General features: G+C 43.6%; 1 protein-coding gene across 2 annotated transcripts in view; it reads right to left on the reverse strand.

Moving 5' to 3' along the window:
- LOC143768940 (72 kDa type IV collagenase-like) overlaps positions 1-16,527 on the reverse strand; it is a 214,296-nt gene extending 197,769 nt beyond the window's left edge. For both annotated transcript variants that reach the window (XM_077257544.1, XM_077257546.1), the window contains exon 1: positions 16,445-16,527. In XM_077257544.1, coding sequence (XP_077113659.1) covers positions 16,445-16,523 — 79 coding nt within the window. In that variant the 5' untranslated portion in view covers positions 16,524-16,527. The remainder of the gene's footprint in view (positions 1-16,444) is intronic.
- Positions 16,528-17,768: the final 1,241 nt, after the last annotated feature.

A 17,768-nucleotide genomic window follows, 5' to 3' on the forward strand; every position in this document is an offset into this window, starting at 1 on the left:
TAGTACATCCAACTAGACATGTAAGAGCTAACATGAGCAACCTGCTGCAGCCACGGAATGAATATAAACCTATATATAATTTTTAACCTATATATAGCAGCAGAAGGTGGAGGTAACCGTAGGGTCCTAAAGGGAGAGGGATATCGCTCCACAACAGAGGCACAAAAATCAAGAAGGTGCTTGAGCTAATCACAAAGACCTTCCAAAGCCTGATCCAGGATGACTGTCTGTCACACCTAACACACCCGTGACAATAAGCCAGTCATCTTAAGTCCCTTCTATGTTGTTCGGGGAACCACTTTTGCATCAGTCAGCTCTGAGGATGTCTTCAAGGTAGAGACTATCTTGGCCACAAAGAGGAAAAACCTTTTTTCTAGTGGATTCGAAGGGGTTCAGTCCTGAGGAGAGATCATGGGAACCCAAGGAGAATCCCCATCTTCTGCTGGAGAAACTCCTTCGGGGTTTGAAGAAGGGGGGGTGTTGTGAATTTGGTTTTTGGGCTCCCCCGGTGGTCACTGGTGGTACTGGACTTGTGTGCTTCACTTTCTCTGTTCACCTGTTTCCATCAGGAGATGGGTGTATCCTATTTAGCCTTGCTGCTCAGTTATTCTAGTGCCGGCCATCAATGTAACCAGAGCCTTTCTGTTGCATGTTCCTGCTTCTAGACTACTATCAGCTAAGTTGGACTCTTAGTCCTAAGTTTGTTTTGCATTTTTGTTCCAGTTCACAGTTATGTTATTTTTCTGTAGCTGGAAGCTCTTGTGGGCCGAAATTGCCACTCCGGTGTCATGAGTTGACACATGAGTCTTAAAGTAATTTCGGGATGGTATTTTAATAGGGTTTTCAGCTGACCGTGAAGTTCCCTATTGTATCTTCTTGCTATCTAGTAAGCGGACCTCGCTTTGCTGAACCTACCTTCATACTGCATATGTCTTTTCCTCTGAACTCACCGTCAATATATGTGGGGGGCTTCTGTCTCCTTTTTGGGGGAATTTCCCTAGAGGTAAGCCAGGTCTGTCTTTTCCTCTATTAGGGTTAGTTAGTCCTCCGGCTGGCGCTAGGCGTCTAGGGATAAAACGTAGGTACGCCACCCGGCCACTGTTAGTTGTGTGGTAGGTTTAGCTCACGGTCAGCTCGAGATTCCATCACCCAAGAGCTAGTCTGTTGTTTAAGTTCTCTGACGTTCCCTTGCCATTGGGAACCATGACAGTATGGCCGGCCAAGGGTTAAAACCGTTGGCAGAAGAAAGGAGAGAAAAAGAAGTCTGCAGATTTTTTTTTTTTTTTTCCTTCTGAGTTTGCTTTTTAATTGACTCAGTTGCATTTCTGCTCTAATTGCAGCCTTTGTCTCTCTCTCTCCTTCTAATCCTTGAATGGCTCTGATCTCACCTGATTAAAATGGATCCTCAGAGTTTGGTTACAGGTTTGAATAATCTTGCTACGAAGGTTCAAAATTTACAGGATTTTGTTATTCATGCTCCTATATCTGAACCTAGAATTCCTATACCAGAATTTTTCTCCGGGGATAGATCTCGTTTCCTGAATTTCAAAAATAATTGTAAATTATTTATTTCCCTGAGATCTCGCTCCGCTGGAGATCCCGCACAGCAGGTTAAGATAGTAATTTCCTTGCTGCGGGGTGACCCTCAAAACTGGGCATTTGCATTGGCACCCGGGGATCCTGCGTTGCTCAATGTGGATGCGTTTTTTCTGGCTTTGGGGTTGCTTTATGAGGAACCTAACTTAGAGATTCAGGCTGAAAAAGCCTTGATGGCCCTATCTCAAGGGCAAGATGAAGCTGAAATATACTGCCAAAAATTTCGTAAATGGTCTGTGCTTACTCAGTGGAATGAGTGCGCCCTGGCGGCGAATTTCAGAGAGGGTCTATCTGATGCCATTAAAGATGTTATGGTGGGGTTCCCTGCACCTACAGGTCTGAATGAGTCCATGACAATGGCTATTCAGATTGATCGGCGTTTGCGGGAGCGCAAACCTGTGCACCATTTGGCGGTGTCTTCTGAGAAGGCTCCAGAAAATATGCAATGTGATAGAATTCTGTCCAGAAGCGAACGGCAGAATTTTAGGTGAAAAAATGGGTTGTGCTTCTATTGTGGTGATTCAACTCATGTTATATCAGCATGCTCTAAACGTACAAAAAAGGTTGATAAGTCTATTTCAATTGGTACTTTACAGTCTAAGTTTATTCTGTCTGTGACCTTGATTTGTTCATTATCGTCAATTACCGCGGATGCCTATGTCGACTCTGGCGCCGCTTTGAGTCTAATGGATTGGTCCTTTGCCAGGCGCTGTGGGTTTGATCTAGAGCCTCTGGAAGTTCCTATACCTCTGAAGGGTATTGACTCTACACCATTGGCTAGTAATAAACCACAATACTGGACACAAGTGACTATGCGTATGAATCCAGACCATCAGGAGATGATTCGCTTCCTTGTGTTGTACAATCTACATGACGTTTTGGTGCTCGGATTACCATGGTTACAATCTCATAACCCAGTCCTTGACTGGAAAGCTATGTCTGTGTTAAGCTGGGGATGTCAGGGGGCTCATGGGGACGTACCTTTGGTTTCCATTTCGTCATCTATTCCCTCTGAGATTCCGGAATTTTTGTCTGATTATCGTGATGTTTTTGAGGAGCCTAAGCTTGGTTCACTACCTCCTCACAGAGATTGCGATTGTACCATAGATCTGATTCCGGGCAGTAAATTTCCAAAGGGTCGTTTATTTAATCTATCTGTACCTGAACATGCTGCTATGCGAGAATATATTAAGGAGTCCCTGGAAAAGGGACATATTCGTCCTTCTTCATCTCCCTTGGGAGCCGGTTTTTTCTTTGTATCTAAAAAAGATGGCTCTTTGAGGCCGTGTATTGATTATCGACTCTTGAATAAAATTACAGTCAAATATCAGTATCCTCTGCCACTGCTGACTGATTTGTTTGCTCGAATAAAGGGGGCTAAGTGGTTCTCTAAGATTGATCTCCGTGGGGCGTATAATTTGGTGCGAATTAAGCAGGGGGATGAGTGGAAAACCGCATTTAATACGCCCGAGGGCCATTTTGAGTATTTAGTAATGCCTTTTGGTCTTTCAAATGCCCCTTCAGTCTTTCAGTCCTTTATGCATGACATTTTCCGTGAATATTTGGATAAATTTATGATCGTTTATCTGGATGATATTTTGATTTTTTCGGATGACTGGGATTCTCATTTCCAACATGTCAGGAGGGTTTTTCAGGTTTTGCGGGCTAATTCCTTGTGTGTGAAGGGTTCTAAGTGTATTTTTGGGGTTCAAAAGATTTCTTTTTTGGGGTACATTTTTTCCCCCTCTTCCATTGAGATGGATCCTGTCAAGGTTCGGGCTATTTGTGATTGGACGCAACCTTCTTCTCTTAAGAGCCTTCAGAAATTTTTGGGCTTTGCTAATTTTTATCGTCGATTTATAACTGGTTTTTCTGATGTTGCTAAACCTTTGACTGATTTGACCAAAAAGGGTGCTGATGTTGCTGATTGGTCCCCTGCTGCTGTGGAGGCCTTTCGGGAGCTTAAGCGCCGCTTTTCTTCCGCCCCTGTGTTGCGTCAGCCTGATGTTACTCTTCCTTTTCAGCTTGAGGTTGATGCTTCCAAGATCGGAGCTGGGGCGGTCTTGTCGCAGAAAAGTTCCGACTGCTCCGTGATGAGACCTTGTGCGTTCTTTTCACGAAAATTTTCGCCCGCCGAGCGAAATTATGATATTGGTAATCGGGAGCTTTTGGCTATGAAGTGGGCTTTTGAGGAGTGGCGTCATTGGCTTGAGGGGGCTAGACATCAGGTGGTGGTATTGACCGATCACAAGAATTTGATTTATCTTGAGTCTGCCAGGCGCCTGAATCCTAGACAGGCGCGCTGGTCGTTGTTTTTCTCTCGGTTTAATTTTGTGGTCTCATACTTACCAGGTTCTAAAAATGTGAAGGCGGATGCCCTTTCTAGGAGTTTTGAGCCTGATTCCCCTGGTGATTCTGAACCTACAGGTATCCTTAAGGATGGGGTGATATTATCTGCTGTTTCCCCAGACCTGCGACGGGCTTTGCAGGAGTTTCAGGCGGATAGACCTGATCGTTGCCCGCCTGGTAGACTGTTTGTTCCTGATGATTGGACCAGTAGAGTCATCTCGGAGGTTCATTCTTCTGTGTTGGCAGGTCATCCCGGGATCTTTGGTACCAGGGATTTGGTGGCTAGGTCCTTCTGGTGGCCTTCCCTGTCTCGAGATGTACGAGTTTTTGTGCAGTCTTGTGATGTTTGTGCTCGGGCCAAACCTTGTTGTTCTCGGGCCAGCGGATTGTTGTTATCTTTGCCTATTCCGAAGAGGCCTTGGACTCACATCTCTATGGATTTTATTTCTGATCTCCCTGTTTCTCAGAAAATGTCTGTCATCTGGGTGGTGTGTGACCGTTTTTCTAAGATGGTCCATTTGGTGCCCTTGCCTAAGTTGCCTTCCTCATCCGAGTTGGTTCCTCTGTTTTTTCAAAATGTGGTTCGCTTGCATGGTATTCCGGAGAATATCGTTTCTGACAGGGGGACCCAGTTCGTGTCTAGATTTTGGCGGGCGTTCTGTGCTAGGATGGGCATTGATTTGTCTTTTTCGTCTGCGTTCCATCCTCAGACTAATGGCCAGACTGAGCGAACTAATCAGACCTTGGAGACTTATTTGAGGTGTTTTGTGTCTGCGGATCAGGATGACTGGGTTGTCTTTTTGCCGTTGGCGGAGTTTGCCCTCAATAATCGGGCTAGTTCTGCCACTTTGGTTTCTCCTTTCTTTTGCAATTCGGGGTTTCATCCTCGTTTTTCTTCTGGTCAGGTGGAGTCTTCGGATTGTCCTGGAGTGGATACTGTGGTGGATAGGTTGCATCGGATTTGGGGACAGGTGGTGGACAATTTGGAGTTGTCCCAGGAGAAGACTCGGCATTTTGCTAACCGCCGTCATCGTGTTGGTCCTCGTCTTCGTGTTGGGGACTTGGTGTGGTTGTCTTCTCGTTTTGTCCCTATGAGGGTTTCTTCTCCTAAGTTTAAGCCTCGGTTCATCGGCCTGTATAAGATTTTGGAGATTCTTAACCCCGTGTCCTTTCGATTGGACCTCCCAGCATCTTTTTCTATCCATAATGTCTTCCATCGGTCATTATTGCGCAGGTATGAGGTACCGGTTGTGCCTTCCGTTGAGCCTCCCGCTCCGGTGTTGGTTGGGGGTGAATTGGAGTACGTTGTGGAGAAGATCTTGGACTCCCGTGTTTCCAGACGGAAACTTCAGTATCTGGTCAAGTGGAAGGGCTACGGTCAAGAGGATAATTCTTGGGTGACAGCCTCTGATGTTCATGCCTCTGATTTGGTCCGTGCCTTTCATAGGGCTCATCCTGATTGCCCTGGTGGTTCTTGTGAGGGTTCGGTGCCCCCTCCTTGAGGGGGGGGGTACTGTTGTGAATTTGGTTTTTGGGCTCCCCCGGTGGTCACTGGTGGTACTGGACTTGTGTGCTTCACTTTCTCTGTTCACCTGTTTCCATCAGGAGATGGGTGTATCCTATTTAGCCTTGCTGCTCAGTTATTCTAGTGCCGGCCATCAATGTAACCAGAGCCTTTCTGTTGCATGTTCCTGCTTCTAGACTACTATCAGCTAAGTTGGACTCTTAGTCCTAAGTTTGTTTTGCATTTTTGTTCCAGTTCACAGTTATGTTATTTTTCTGTAGCTGGAAGCTCTTGTGGGCCGAAATTGCCACTCCGGTGTCATGAGTTGACACATGAGTCTTAAAGTAATTTCGGGATGGTATTTTAATAGGGTTTTCAGCTGACCGTGAAGTTCCCTATTGTATCTTCTTGCTATCTAGTAAGCGGACCTCGCTTTGCTGAACCTACCTTCATACTGCGTATGTCTTTTCCTCTGAACTCACCGTCAATATATGTGGGGGGCTTCTGTCTCCTTTTTGGGGGAATTTCCCTAGAGGTAAGCCAGGTCTGTCTTTTCCTCTATTAGGGTTAGTTAGTCCTCCGGCTGGCGCTAGGCGTCTAGGGATAAAACGTAGGTACGCCACCCGGCCACTGTTAGTTGTGTGGTAGGTTTAGCTCACGGTCAGCTCGAGATTCCATCACCCAAGAGCTAGTCTGTTGTTTAAGTTCTCTGACGTTCCCTTGCCATTGGGAACCATGACAGGGGGGCATAAAGGGGAGGTACTGTAGTGCCAATGCTCTGGCATGCCTCCACTCCCTCCCCTGGCAAGGATGCTGATCTACCACACGTCCGCATCTCCTGCTTCCACTCTCACTTCCCAGGGTCTGTGCACATCTGGCAAATCTCCTGGCAGCCTCCATAGGCTTGCTTTCTGTATCTTAAAGAGACAGTGTACACTCTCCTGAAGTGTCCCAGCCAATAACTGGGAGATACTTACTACATAAGGCACCTTATGTAGTAAGGTGCCTTAAAGGTGTCTGAGTAATGTTTCTGCAAACTTAGCTTATACATGCCTGCCTGCTGTTAGGTCCCCTTGTCTGCTTTGTCTAATCTGACCCTGCTTTATTTAACCTGTATCCTACTTGCATTCCTGACCTGTCTGCCACCCAGAATCTGCAGTCTGAACCTATACCAATGGCCGTCCTGTTTGCTATCCAGAAACTTCACCATCTGAAGCTGTCCCAGTGACCATCCTGTTTGCTATCCAGAAATTGCACAGTCTGAATCTGTACCAGTGGCCGTCCTATCCTTTGTGGAACACACAATCCACACCAGCGTCTCTGATCCTTGGGGTCAGCTGCTACCGCTTCGGACACTGCCCTGGAGTGGTAGCTGACAGCTGCGTTACACACAAGCCTGATCTCACTATCAGAGGCTCAAGTGAATACCAGGTAGCTGCTCAGTTACACCCTTTCAGGGTAAGCCTGCCAGTAGTGCAGTGGGTCCATCAGCCAAGTGCATAACATAAGCCTCCTAATACAGCTGAACAGGTAGATGAAGATGCTGCAAATTAAAAGTGGAACACGGTACCACAACAAACCTGCCAAGAGAGGGCCGCCCACCAAAACTCTCAACCTGCATGGAGGGCATTAATTAGAGAGGCAGCACAAAGTCCAAAGGTACCCATGAAGGAGCTGCAGAGTTCCCAGGTAGAGATTAGCATATCTGTCCATACGACCACAATAAACCGTATACTCCATAGGGGATTCCATTATGGAAGAGTGGGCAGCAAAAAGCCTTTACTTACTTGAGTTTGCCAAAAGACTTGTGGGAGACTCCCCAAATGTATGGGGGAAGGTGCCGTGGTTAGATGAGACCAAAATTGAACTTTTTGATCACCAAGATATGTCTGGCTCCAAATTAGTATAGCTCACCATCCCAAGAACACCAACATTTTCGGAAGCAGGGACAGGGAAAATGGTCGAATCAATGGGAAAGTGGATGGTGTGAAATACAGGAATATTCTTGAGCAAAACCTGTTTCAGTCTCAGTGATTTGAGGCTGAGACAGAGGTTCACCTTCCAACAAGACAATGACACAAAGCATACTGCTAAAGCAGCACTCAGGTTTTTATGGGGAAACATTTAAATGTTTTGAAGTGGCCTAGTCAAAACTCACACCTTAATCCAATTGAGAATCTGTGGTCAGACTTGAAGATTGCAGTTCACCAAAGGAAGCTAATTTGGAGGAGCTGGAGCAGTTTTGCCTTGAGGAATGGGCAAAAATCCCAGTGGAAGGATGTGGAAAGCTCATAGAGACTTATCCAAAGTGGCTTGCAGCTGCAAGTACCACAAAATGAGACTTTACAAAGTACTGACCTTAGGGGGGTGAATAGTTGTACTCTGAAGCTTTCAGTTATTTAGTCCTATTTGTTATTTGCTTCACAAAAAAAAGAAAACCAAATGTTTACAGTTGTAGGCCTGTTCTTTTCATATACTGATGCAAAGCTTAAAAAAAACAGTGAAATTCCAGGCTGTGAGGTAGCAAAATAGGAAAAATGCCAAAAGGGTGAATACATTCACAAGTCACTCTACATGTGTGGTCAATACAAAGGACTGGCACATGACTTATTCCTTCCAAAGACCATACAAAGGACCAGGGGACACTCACTATGGGTGGACGAAAGACGATTCCGGCAGCTAGATAGGAAAGGGTCCTTTACAGTTAGAGCCTTCAGACTGTGGAATACCCTACCACAAGAGGTATTAGTTTAAGACACTATAACAGCTTTTAAAAAAGGGGTGGATGCTTTCCTCAGCACAAGTGACATTGCAGATTATAGATAATTTAGTGACAAAGAATGCATAATTGGTGGAGAAAGGTTGATGGCCTAGATCTTTTTGCAAACTATGTAACTAAGTGCATAACTGACGTATTCTAACTGGACATGTCATGGTGTAACCCGTGTCCAACCAACATAGATGCAGATTCATCTTGTTTTTTAAAACCCCATATGACATTTCTGTTACTGACACACACCCTGGGAGAATGCAGATAATTTCATATATGTTTAGAGAGCACTGATGTTGTCACAAGGCCCCTACTATTTTGCTGACCTTCTGATCCCCGTTGTATCAATATATGTACATGATAATTTGATATTCATTCTTACCCTGGTCTTTTATTACTCCTTTTGTGTGGTTTGTCCATTATTAACTGGTCCCTTTTAAAGCATATTTAAAGGGAACCTGTCATGTCAAAAACCGCTATTAACCTGCAGATATTGTGTAAATTTACAGGTTAATAGCATTCTAAATATATGCTGCCATCACAGTGAGATCCCAGCTACCATTAGGAGATTAACTTTATTCCTCTCAGCAGCCTCCGTCTTTCAGTCATAGAGGCGCGGTCAGTGTGGCTTCAGTCACTGCTCAGTATACAGTGAGCGGCGGCTGTACCCATTGCCTATACTGACTGACAGCTGGCTCAGTAGTGCATTAATACAGAGCCGGCTGGCTGTCGGTCAGTGCCAGAGGTGTAGTTACAACTGCCACTCACTGAGAACTGAGTGATGACTGAAGCCGCGCTGCTATGACTGAAAGCCGGAGGCTGCAGGTAGGAATAAAGTTCATTTACTCCCGGCAGCCGGGCTTTCAGTACTGTGGCCACATGCCTTTAGAATGCTATTAACCTACAGATTATCCTCATATCTGCAGGTTAATAGTGTTTTTTGACATGACAGGTTCCTTTTAACAAATACTGTGATTTGATTAAATTGATTTTTCTTTGAATTTTTTGATTATTGTGGATACCTCCATCAAATATTTCTAGTTGTTGGAGATCAGATACTGATGTCATACAGATTGCAAAAGGATAACAATGCACATTTTCTAGAAGAAAAGCTGAACTTTTTTTATACAGTCCTGTGAAATTAGCCTTACAAAAAGTCTCTGTGTCAAAAATAAGACCGGGTTCACATTAGCGTATTTGTGCGTAGCGTATGCCTTCATATAGATCTGCATGCGTCTTGCGTACATATGTTCAACATTGCGTACGCAGGAACATGCGTTTGCATCAGTTTGCATGCGGATGCGTCCACATGCATCGTTTCGCGGTGTTCGGCGACCGCAGCATGTTGCATTTTTTTAGGCAATGCTGTTTTTTTTAGAATGCTGTAGGTAAGCCCTTAATGGCGGTGGCCGCATCTTATATTGAAAAAATGAGGTGACAGATTCTCTTTAATATGCTTGGAAAAAGCACTCTGTGAACTGTCAGCTTCTTTAGCTTTGTGGCTTACCCTCCTCGTGGAGTGTGTCAATGACTGCCTTCTAGACATCTGTCAAGTCAACAGTCTTCCCCATGATTGTGGAGACTACTGAAACAGACTAAGGGACCTTTTTAAATGCTTAGGAAGCGTTTGCAGGTGTTTTTTTGTCAATTATTCTAATTTACTGAGAAAATGACTTTTGGGTTTTCATTGACTGTAAGCCATAATCATCAACATTAACAGAAACAAACACTTGAAATAGATCACTCTGTTTGAAAAGACTCTAGATAATATATATGCGTTTCACTTTTTGTATTGAAGAACTGAAATGCATTAACTTTTTGATGATATTCTAATTTTGTGAGAAGCATCTGTATAAGGGAGATACTAAACATAGTGACTGACCTGACCATGTATGGGTCTAATAGGGTTAAGACTTGACTTTGTCTGAGTGCTTGTTTCTCCTGGGCCTACATGAGTGGGTGTTGCTATCCTTAGTCATCTCCTTGCCCACTTATATTGTAATAGGCCAATTTGACTATCTTTCTAGATTAGTATGTGTTTTAAGCGTTTTACTACTTGAGTAATAATTGTGGCTGTAATCTTTTTCATGTTTAGTGTATTATTACATTTTATTTTACCTCTCACAGTTTGCTGGATACTATTGACCTGACATCTATAATCAATACAGCATATATAAAACTGAACTTCCATCTGAGGACATATCTTTTTAACCCCTTCATGACCTTGGGATTTTCTGTTTTTCCGTGTTCGTTTTTCGCTCCCCTTCTTCCCAGAGCCATAACTTTTTTATTTTTCCATCAATATGGCCATGTGAGGGCTTATTTTTTGCAAAACGAGTTGTACTTTTGAACGACATCATTGGTTTTACCATGTCGTGTACTAGAAAACGGGGAAAAAATTCCAAGTGCAGTGACCTGCCATTATGATTCTCCAGGTCATTACGAGTTCATTGACACCAAACATGTCTAGGTTCTCTTTTATCAAAGTGGTGAAAACAAATTCCAAACTTTGCTAAAAAAAAAAATTGTGCCATTTTCCGATACCCGTAGCGTCTTCATTTTTCGTGATCTATGGTCAGTTGAGGGCTTATTTTTTGCGTTCCAAGCTGATGTTCTTATTGATACCACTTTTGTGCAGATACGTTCCAAAAAAAATTAATTCTGGCGTTTCAAACTTTTTTCTCGCTACGCCATTTAGTGATCAGGTTTATCCTTTTTTTATTGATAGATCGGGCGATTCTGAACGCGGCGATACCAAATATGTGTAGGTTTGATTTTTTATTTTTTATTTTGAATGGGGTGAAAGGGGGGTGATTTAAACTTTTATGTTTTTTTTATTTTTTTCACATTTTTTTTACTTTTTTTTACTTTTGCCATGCTTCAAAAGCCTCCATGGAAGGCTAGAAGCTGGCATAACTCGATCGGCTCAGCTACATAGCAGCGATCATCAGATCGCTCCTATGTAGCTGAATTCCTGCATTGCTATGAGCGCCGTCCACAGGGTGGCGCTCATAGCAATCCGGCATCAGCAACCATAGAGGTCTCAAGGACGTCAGAGACCTGATGGCCGGAAGCGCCAGTTAAATGCCGCTGTCAGCATTTGACAGCGGCATTTAGCTAGTTAATAGCGGCGGGTGGATCGTGATTACACCCGTTGCTATTGCGGGCACATGTCAGCTGTTCAAAACAGCTGACATGTCCCGGCTTTGATGCGGGCTCACCGCCGGAGCCCGCATCAAAGCGGGGGTTCTGACCTCGAACGTACTATCCCGTCCGAGGACAGAAAGGGGACAAGTATTGGTGAATCGAACTAGCTTCAGTCCCCTGATCATCTTCCATGATGTAGAGGCAAATGGCTGCCTTTTCTAACCACCTGGAAGATTGCTCAGCCCGGACTAGTAGTGTGTCCATGCAGTTCCTCTGAACTGTTAATCTTTAGGAGAACACTAACTCAACAAAAATAACATTATATCCTAATTATATTGCAGATAAAATCTTTCCTCACTTACTGGCATCATTAAGACATAATATGTAATACCAGTCTATAATCAGTGCTGTGTGTTATTTGACATCTGCTTTGTTTGTATAATATGGCCACCTGCTTGGAGCTTATCATTTTATCGCATTGCACTCGGCCGTTTAAAACGCCAGTGTGACGCAGGCCTAAATCTCCTTACTTTATTGAAAAAATATAAAGTGGCCTGGAATCCTCTTAAAAGTAATAATATATACCACAATTTATATGTACTGCATTACTGGATATGGGTCATGATGCAAAATTACATATTATGAACTCTGTTTGGCTAATTAACCCCTTCCCAACCTTAGACGTATAATTATGTAAGACATAATAGCTTCTAGTTTCCCATGGAGACTATTGAAGCAAGTAAAAAGTACAAAATAAATGTTTTTAAAAATATAACAAAGATAATAAATATAAAAGTTCAAATCACCCCCATTCACAATAAAACAATAAAAAAATTAAATAACACATGTTTGGTATTGTCGAGCTCAGAATCGCCAGATCTATCAATATATAAAAATAATTAATATGGTCGGTAAACGGCGTAACGAGAAAAAAAAATGCCAGAATTATGTTTTTTTGGTCGTCACAACATTGCATTAAAATGCAATAACAAGCGATCAAAAAGTCATATTTACACTAAAATGGTGTCAATAAAAATTTCAGCACTGCACGCAAAAAATAACCCGTCATACAGGCCCAGATCACGAAAAATGGAGACGCTATGGGTCTTGGAAAATGTTGACTTTTTTTTTTTTAAGAAACTTTGGATTTTGACCTGACATCTATAATCAATACAGTATATATAAAACTGATCTTCCATCTGAAGACATATCTTTTTAACCCCTTCATGACCTTGGGATTTTCCGTTTTTCCGTGTTCGTTTTTCACTCCCCTCCTTCCCAGAGCCATAACTTTTTTATTTTTCCATCAATATGGCCATGTGAGGGCTTATTTTTTTGCGAAACGAGTTGTACTTTTGTACAACATCATTGGTTTTACCATGTCGTGTACTAGAAACCGGGAAAAAAATTCCAAGTGCGGTGAAATTGCAAAAAAAGTGCAATCCCACACTTGTTTTTTGTTTGGCTTTTTTGCTAGGTTCACTAAATGCTAAAACTGACCTGCCATTATGATTCGTCAGGTCATTACAAGTTCATAGACAGCAAACATGTCTAGGTTCTCTTTTATGAAAGTGGTGAAAAAAATTCCAAACTTTGCTAAAAAAAAAAAAAAATTGTGCCATTTTCCGATACCCGTAGCGTCTCAATTTTTCGTGATCTGGGGTCGGTTGAGGGCTTATTTTTTGCGTTCCAACCTGATGTTTTTATTGATACCACTTTTGTGCAAATACGTTCTTTTGATTGCCCGTTATTGCATTTTAATGCAATGTTGCGGCGACAAAAAAAAAGTAATTCTGGGGTTTCTAATTTTTTTCTCGCTACGCCATTTAGCGATCAGGTCAATCCTTTTTTTTATTGATAGATTGGGCGCCTACAAATTGAAATTGCTTGCTTCACTTCGCATACCCAACTCTTTTCACATTTCCCTTCTGAAACCAGTCGTTTTCAATCAGTTCCATGCTTCTCCTGCTCAAACTCCTTTGCCGGTTTCTGACCCGGACGGTTTTGAGGTTAAAGATATTCTTGCCATGAGAAGGTCTACAGGTAAAACTGTCTTTTTGGTCGATTGGAAGGGTTTTGGTCCCGAGGAGAGGTCTTGGGAACCCCGTGAAAACATACAGGCTCCTCGTATTTTAGCCAGATTCCTTTCTGGTCTTAGAAAGAGGGGGAGTAAGGAGAGGGGTACTGTCACGGCGCCACTCAGTGCCGCCGCTACTGCCGCCCCGCCTGCCGCTCCGCCCCCTGTTCGCCGGCATACTTACCCAAACCGGCGCGCTCCTGCGGTGTGCTTACGCCTTCCGGTCTCTTCTCCTCCTGTCTTGCCGCCGGTCCCTGGCTCCCATCGGGTGCGCGTGTGCACTCCTCTCTCCAACTCCTTTCGTGCACACGCACTTCCATCCTCTGCTCTACAGACGCTCCCTTCCTCCTCTCTCTGACCCTGGAGGACCCTGACCCGGAAGTCCTTCTGCGTCTCTCCTATTTAAGGTAACTTCTTCCTCTGCTCCATGCCTGATTGTCATTTGTCCTCATTTGACCCAGGTCCCTCTGTATCTTGCTCTGTCCTGTGCGTTCGCCATACCTTGCTTTTTGTCCTGTGCGTTCGCCATTCCTTGCTCTGTCCTGTGCGTTTGTCATACCTTGCCTGTCCTGTGTTTCCGCCATACCCTGCCTGCTCTGTGTTTCCACCATACCCTGCCTGCCCTGTGTTTCCGCCATACCCTGCCTGTCCAGTGTTTCTGCCATACCCTGCCTGTCCAGTGTTCCCACCATAACCTGCCTGTCTTGTGTTTCCGCCATACGCTGCCTGTCCTGTGTTCCCGCCATATCCAGTTGGTCCTGGGCGTCCGCCATACCCTGCCTATTCTTTGTCTCGGTCATTGCCAGTCAGTCCTGTGTCTCCGTTATAGCCAGTTCTGCGTCTTTTCCGCTCCTACTTCCTGTCCCCGGGTATCAGCTTCTGCGGCAATAGTCTCCCTCGGGCCTGCCCCTAACGCTCCCTGTATTGGGGTGGTCTACCTGGCCAGCTCGCCCTTGGGAGATTCGTTGTCGTGGTTCTGTGGGTTCACCTTAGGATTTCCGAAAGAGCTGACAGAGGCATTCAAAGAAAAGAACACGGTCCCTACAGTCAAACATGGTGGAGGTTCCCTGATGTTTTGGGGTTGCTTTGCTGCCTCTGACACTGGACTGCTTGACCGTGTGCATGACATTATGAAGTCTGAAGACTACCAACAAATTTTGCAGCATAATGTAGGGCCCAGTGTGAGAAAGCTGGGTCTCTCTCAGAGGTCATGGGTCTTCCAGCAGGACAATGACCCAAAACACACTTCAAAAAGCACTAGAAAATGGTTTGAGAGAAAGCACTGGAGACTTCTAAGGTGGCTAGCAATGAGTCCAGACCTCAATCCCATAGAACACCTGTGGAGAGATCTAAAAATGACAGTTTGGAGAAGGCACCCTTCAAATATCAGGGACCTGGAGCAGTTTGCCAAAGAAGAATGGTCTAAAATTCCAGCAGAGCATTGTAAGAAACTTATTGATGGTTACCGGAAGCGGTTGGTCGCAGTTATTTTGGCTAAAGGTTGTGCAACCAAGTATTAGGCTGAGGGTGCCCATACTTTTGTCTGGCCCATTTTTGGAGTTTTGTGTGAAATGATCAATGTTTTGCTTTTTACTTCATTCTCTTTTGTGTTTTTTCATTTAAGACAAATTAAATGAAGATAATAATAACAAAGAGTTTGTGTTTGCAATCATTTTCAGGGAGAAACTGAGTATTATCCGACAGAATTGCAGGGGTGTCAATACTTTTGGCCACAACTGTAGCAGCGATCTGATGATAGCTGCTATGTAGCTGAGCCGATTGAGTGGTGCCAGCTTCTAGCCTCCCATGGAGGCTATTGAAGCATGGAAAAAGTAAAAAAAAATGTTTTTAAAAATATGAAAAAAATGAAAAAAATATAAAAGTTTAAATCACCCCCCTTTCGCCCCATCCAAAATAAACAATACAAAAAATCAAACCTACACATATTTAGTATCACTGTGTTCAGAATCACCCGATCTATCAATAAAAAAAAGAATTTACCTGATCGCTGAACAGCGTACTGAGGAAAAATTTCAAAACCCCAGAATTACTTTTCTTGGTCGCCGAGACATTGCATTAAAATTTAATAACGGGCGATCAAAAGAACATATCTGCACAAAAGTGGTATAATTAAAAACGTCAGCTCGGCATGCAAAAAATAAGCCCTCACCCGACCCCAGATCACGAAACATGGAGACGCTACGGGTATCGGAAAATGGCGCTTTTTTTTAGCAAAGTTTTGAATTTTTTTTCAACACTTAGATAAAAAATAACCTAGACATGTTAGGTGTCTATGAACTTGTAATGACCTGGAGAATCATAATATCAGGTCTTAGCATTTAGTGAAAAAGCGAAACAAAAAACAAGTGTGGGATTGCACTTTTTTTGCAATTTCACCACACTTGGAATTTTTTTCCTGTTTTCCTGTACAAGACATGGTAAAACCAATGGTGTTGTTCAAAACTACAACTCGTCCCGCAAAAAATAAGCCCTCACATGACCATACTGATGGAAAAATAAAAAAGTTATGGCTCTGGGAAGGAGGGGAGCGAAAAACGAAAATGCAAAAAAGAAAAAGGGCCGCGGCGTGAAGGGATTAAAATAAGAGAAGTCTAAAACAGCCATATCACCATTACTTTAGAAATGTTACATTTGCTAGAATGCAAGGGCAAAATCAAAAGAAAATAATGATATACTTTGATTTCCCATTCTGTTCAATTATTTGTATGTGATATCATGATTCAGCACAACCTTTCTGTTGATGACAAAAAGAATGAAGAACAGATGTGGGTTGAAGCACTCCACTTACAAATGAAAACCACTCATCAAGTACAGTAGCTTTGGCATTTCTTTATGAAAACAAAACCTAGATTAAGTTTAAGTGATGACTAGTCCCAGCTATCACCATGTAAAATGAACCTCATATAGAAAAACACATATCTTCAATGCATCTTTACCTCAAAACTTGAAACAGTATGACAGAAAAGACAACAAAACTTACTGATCAGGGTAAGCAAGGTGCTCCTTATGAACTTCATGTTTAATATTAGAAGAGTCCGTCTTGATTTCAACAGACACATTGTATCTCATAGTGTTTAGAGGCCAGGAAAAAGTCACTTGTCATCCACCAACCAACGCCATCCATACTTAGCGTCAATTCTCTTATCAGAGACAAGCAGAAGGAACTAACATTACCCCAAGTAGGATACTGAGGTTTCCTACATAGCAACCTACTCCTTGCAATTCTGTGAGCTCTTTTCAAAGTAATGTTTGACAACTATCCATGAGACGATAATAAAAGGGTTATCTGGGGCTTTTAATTTGTTGGTCTTTTTTGAAGAGTACAACCTGTTCAGCTGATGAAGAGGCTATAGCTCTCTGTCTTCTTCACAAAACTTATGCTCGTTACTGTCATGTCGGACGCTGTTCACACTAGGGCGTCTGACAGACAGCGGTAATTCATCATTCGTCTACTATTTGCTCAGTGGCGCCGGCTAGATTGATCCAGATTGTCCGGGGTTAATCTGGCTGGTACTCGGGTTGGAGGCTTAGTCACGCCCATTGCCTTTAAATAGTTTTGCTGGGCTTTGGGCGTTGCCGATTATAGCTTGTGTCTTGTGCCTGGTGATCTCGGTCTGGAGTGGTGGTCTAGGAGAGGAAATATCGTATCTGGTGGTGTATTATCCTTCGTTATATTTCTCCTTCCTATGTTTGTATTGTTTTGCCCTGTGCACATTATAGTGTTTTCCTGTGTGTCTGCGGCGCGGTGCGTTTTTAGTTTTCCCTGTCTGTGCTTTCTGTAGGGGTTGGTGAGAGGTCTTATCACTGGGTGGCGGGTTGAGGTTTCAGCTCAGGGTCAGGCCTGGCGGCCCAGACATGCACACCTTCAGTGTAAACTCTGGGAGAGGGACAGACAGGGTTTCCCTAGTTTGAGGGATATTGCAGGGGCCCGGGTAATCAGCTGTAGTCTACCCAGTACCCCCGTGACATTATAATCGGCCATATTTTTTGTATTCCATGGATCCCATGACTTCCATAACCCGCCAGTTGGAGGCGCTGTCCCTGCAGGTCACTGAGCTGAAGGGGACAGTTCAGCAACAGGGTCTAGTAGTATCTAATGTGCAAGCTGAATCTGCAGGCAGAGTTGCTGAGCCAAAGTTTCCTTTACCTGAAAGGTTTTCTGGGGAACGCAATAAATTTGTTACTTTTCGTGAATCTTGTAAACTATATTTTCGTATGCGCCCGATCTCCTCAGGTAATGAGGCTCAGAGTGTGGGCCTGGTATTGTCATTACTGAACGGGGATCCTCAAGCATGGGCGTTTTC

This window comes from Ranitomeya variabilis, chromosome 4 (assembly GCF_051348905.1).
Source record: "Ranitomeya variabilis isolate aRanVar5 chromosome 4, aRanVar5.hap1, whole genome shotgun sequence".
Taxonomy (NCBI): Eukaryota; Metazoa; Chordata; class Amphibia; order Anura; family Dendrobatidae; genus Ranitomeya; species Ranitomeya variabilis.